The 1,293-nt window shown below is 37.9% G+C and overlaps 1 protein-coding gene across 1 annotated transcript; it reads left to right on the plus strand.

Moving 5' to 3' along the window:
• The first annotated feature begins 7 nt into the window (after positions 1–7).
• On the plus strand, positions 8–1,270 carry DCAF12 (DDB1 and CUL4 associated factor 12-like protein). The gene is made up of 3 exons (XM_065316625.1): positions 8–300; positions 373–777; positions 838–1,270. The coding sequence occupies exons 1-3, from the start codon at positions 142–144 to the stop codon at positions 991–993; spliced, it is 720 nt and encodes a 239-aa protein (XP_065172697.1). The 5' UTR covers positions 8–141; the 3' UTR covers positions 994–1,270.
• Positions 1,271–1,293: the final 23 nt, after the last annotated feature.

The raw sequence follows: 1,293 nt of genomic DNA on the forward strand, positions 1-1,293 counted from the left end.
ATACATTCAGTACAGATCAATCCATCAAGGACATTACTAGCAACAGGGGCAAGAAACACTTGTGATATTGCAGTGTATCGACTGCCAACTCTGGATCCAATTTGTGTTGGGGAAACAGCGCATAAAGATTGGGTGTTTGATATGTGCTGGCTGGATGATGAATACCTGGTGTCAGGATCCAGGGATACCAAAATGGCGCTATGGCGGGTACCTCCTGATATTGTCGATCAGAAGAGTGAGATTCCTCAACATAGAACTGTTCTGCCTGTGCATGTGAAAGAATGCAAAACAGCAGCCAAGGTAATTAATTAATATTTCAGCAATAAAAATTCTAAAATGTTAATTAATTAATTTTTTTTTTTTTTATTAAAGGTTCGAGCGATAGTCTTTAATAAAGCATACGATGAAATAGCAGGACTTAGTTTGAATGGATACATTCACATCTGGAGCGCTGAAACTTTCAAACAAAAACTCTCGCGTAAACTTCCATCGTCACAGGAGAATGTTTGTTTAGCAGTTCAGGACAATGGGCTGTATGCCATTGGGTGCCGGTCGTATACACTGTTAATGGACTGCCGCACATTACAACCCATCAAGAAAGTATCATCGCGTTATTCTGGATGCGGGATACGATCTGCAAGTTTCCAGGGTAATGTTCTCACAATTGGAACTGGTCTTGGTATGTTGATGTTCTATGATCTCAAGGCTGGGAAATATCTCGAATCAAGTATTAACTCATCTCGAACAGTTGTACTCAAAGCCAGTAAAGGATATGTTGTATGTATACCGGAAAATTATTTGAATAAGTGAATTATGAATAATTTTGATTTGTTTTAGTTTCCGGATGAAGAATACGTTGATAATATCCAAAACGTGAAGTACGTCCCGGCGATTTACACGCATTGTTATGATTTTAGTGGTACGCGTCTTTTCACCGCTGGAGGTCCACTACCAGCGACATTAACTGGAAACTATGCTGGTTTATGGCAGTGAAACTGACATTTGTGTGTGGTTTTTAAGTATTAACTTATTGTTTTATATCACGGGTTTGCAAACTATCGATTTAATGCAGTGTTTGTTAACTGAAGTGCTCGAATTGAGGTTGAGTTAAATTTGGGTACAAATGGTGCGGTTAAAGACATTCAAAAGCAATGCTGTGCAGTTTTTGGTAATACTTTAGCCGATGCAGCAGAAACAGAAACACCCAGTATGTTAAACTTAAACAAATTTTTTTTTTCGTTTTTCATGAGTTAACAATCATTTATATGGTTATTTATTTTAGAAGCACGTTCG

The sequence above is a fragment of the Atheta coriaria genome, unplaced genomic scaffold, assembly GCF_025399875.1.
Source record: "Atheta coriaria isolate IRGN ID8LTWV9N9 unplaced genomic scaffold, Caltech_Dcor_3.1 contig_85_pilon, whole genome shotgun sequence".
In the NCBI taxonomy this organism is placed as follows: Eukaryota; Metazoa; Arthropoda; class Insecta; order Coleoptera; family Staphylinidae; genus Dalotia; species Dalotia coriaria.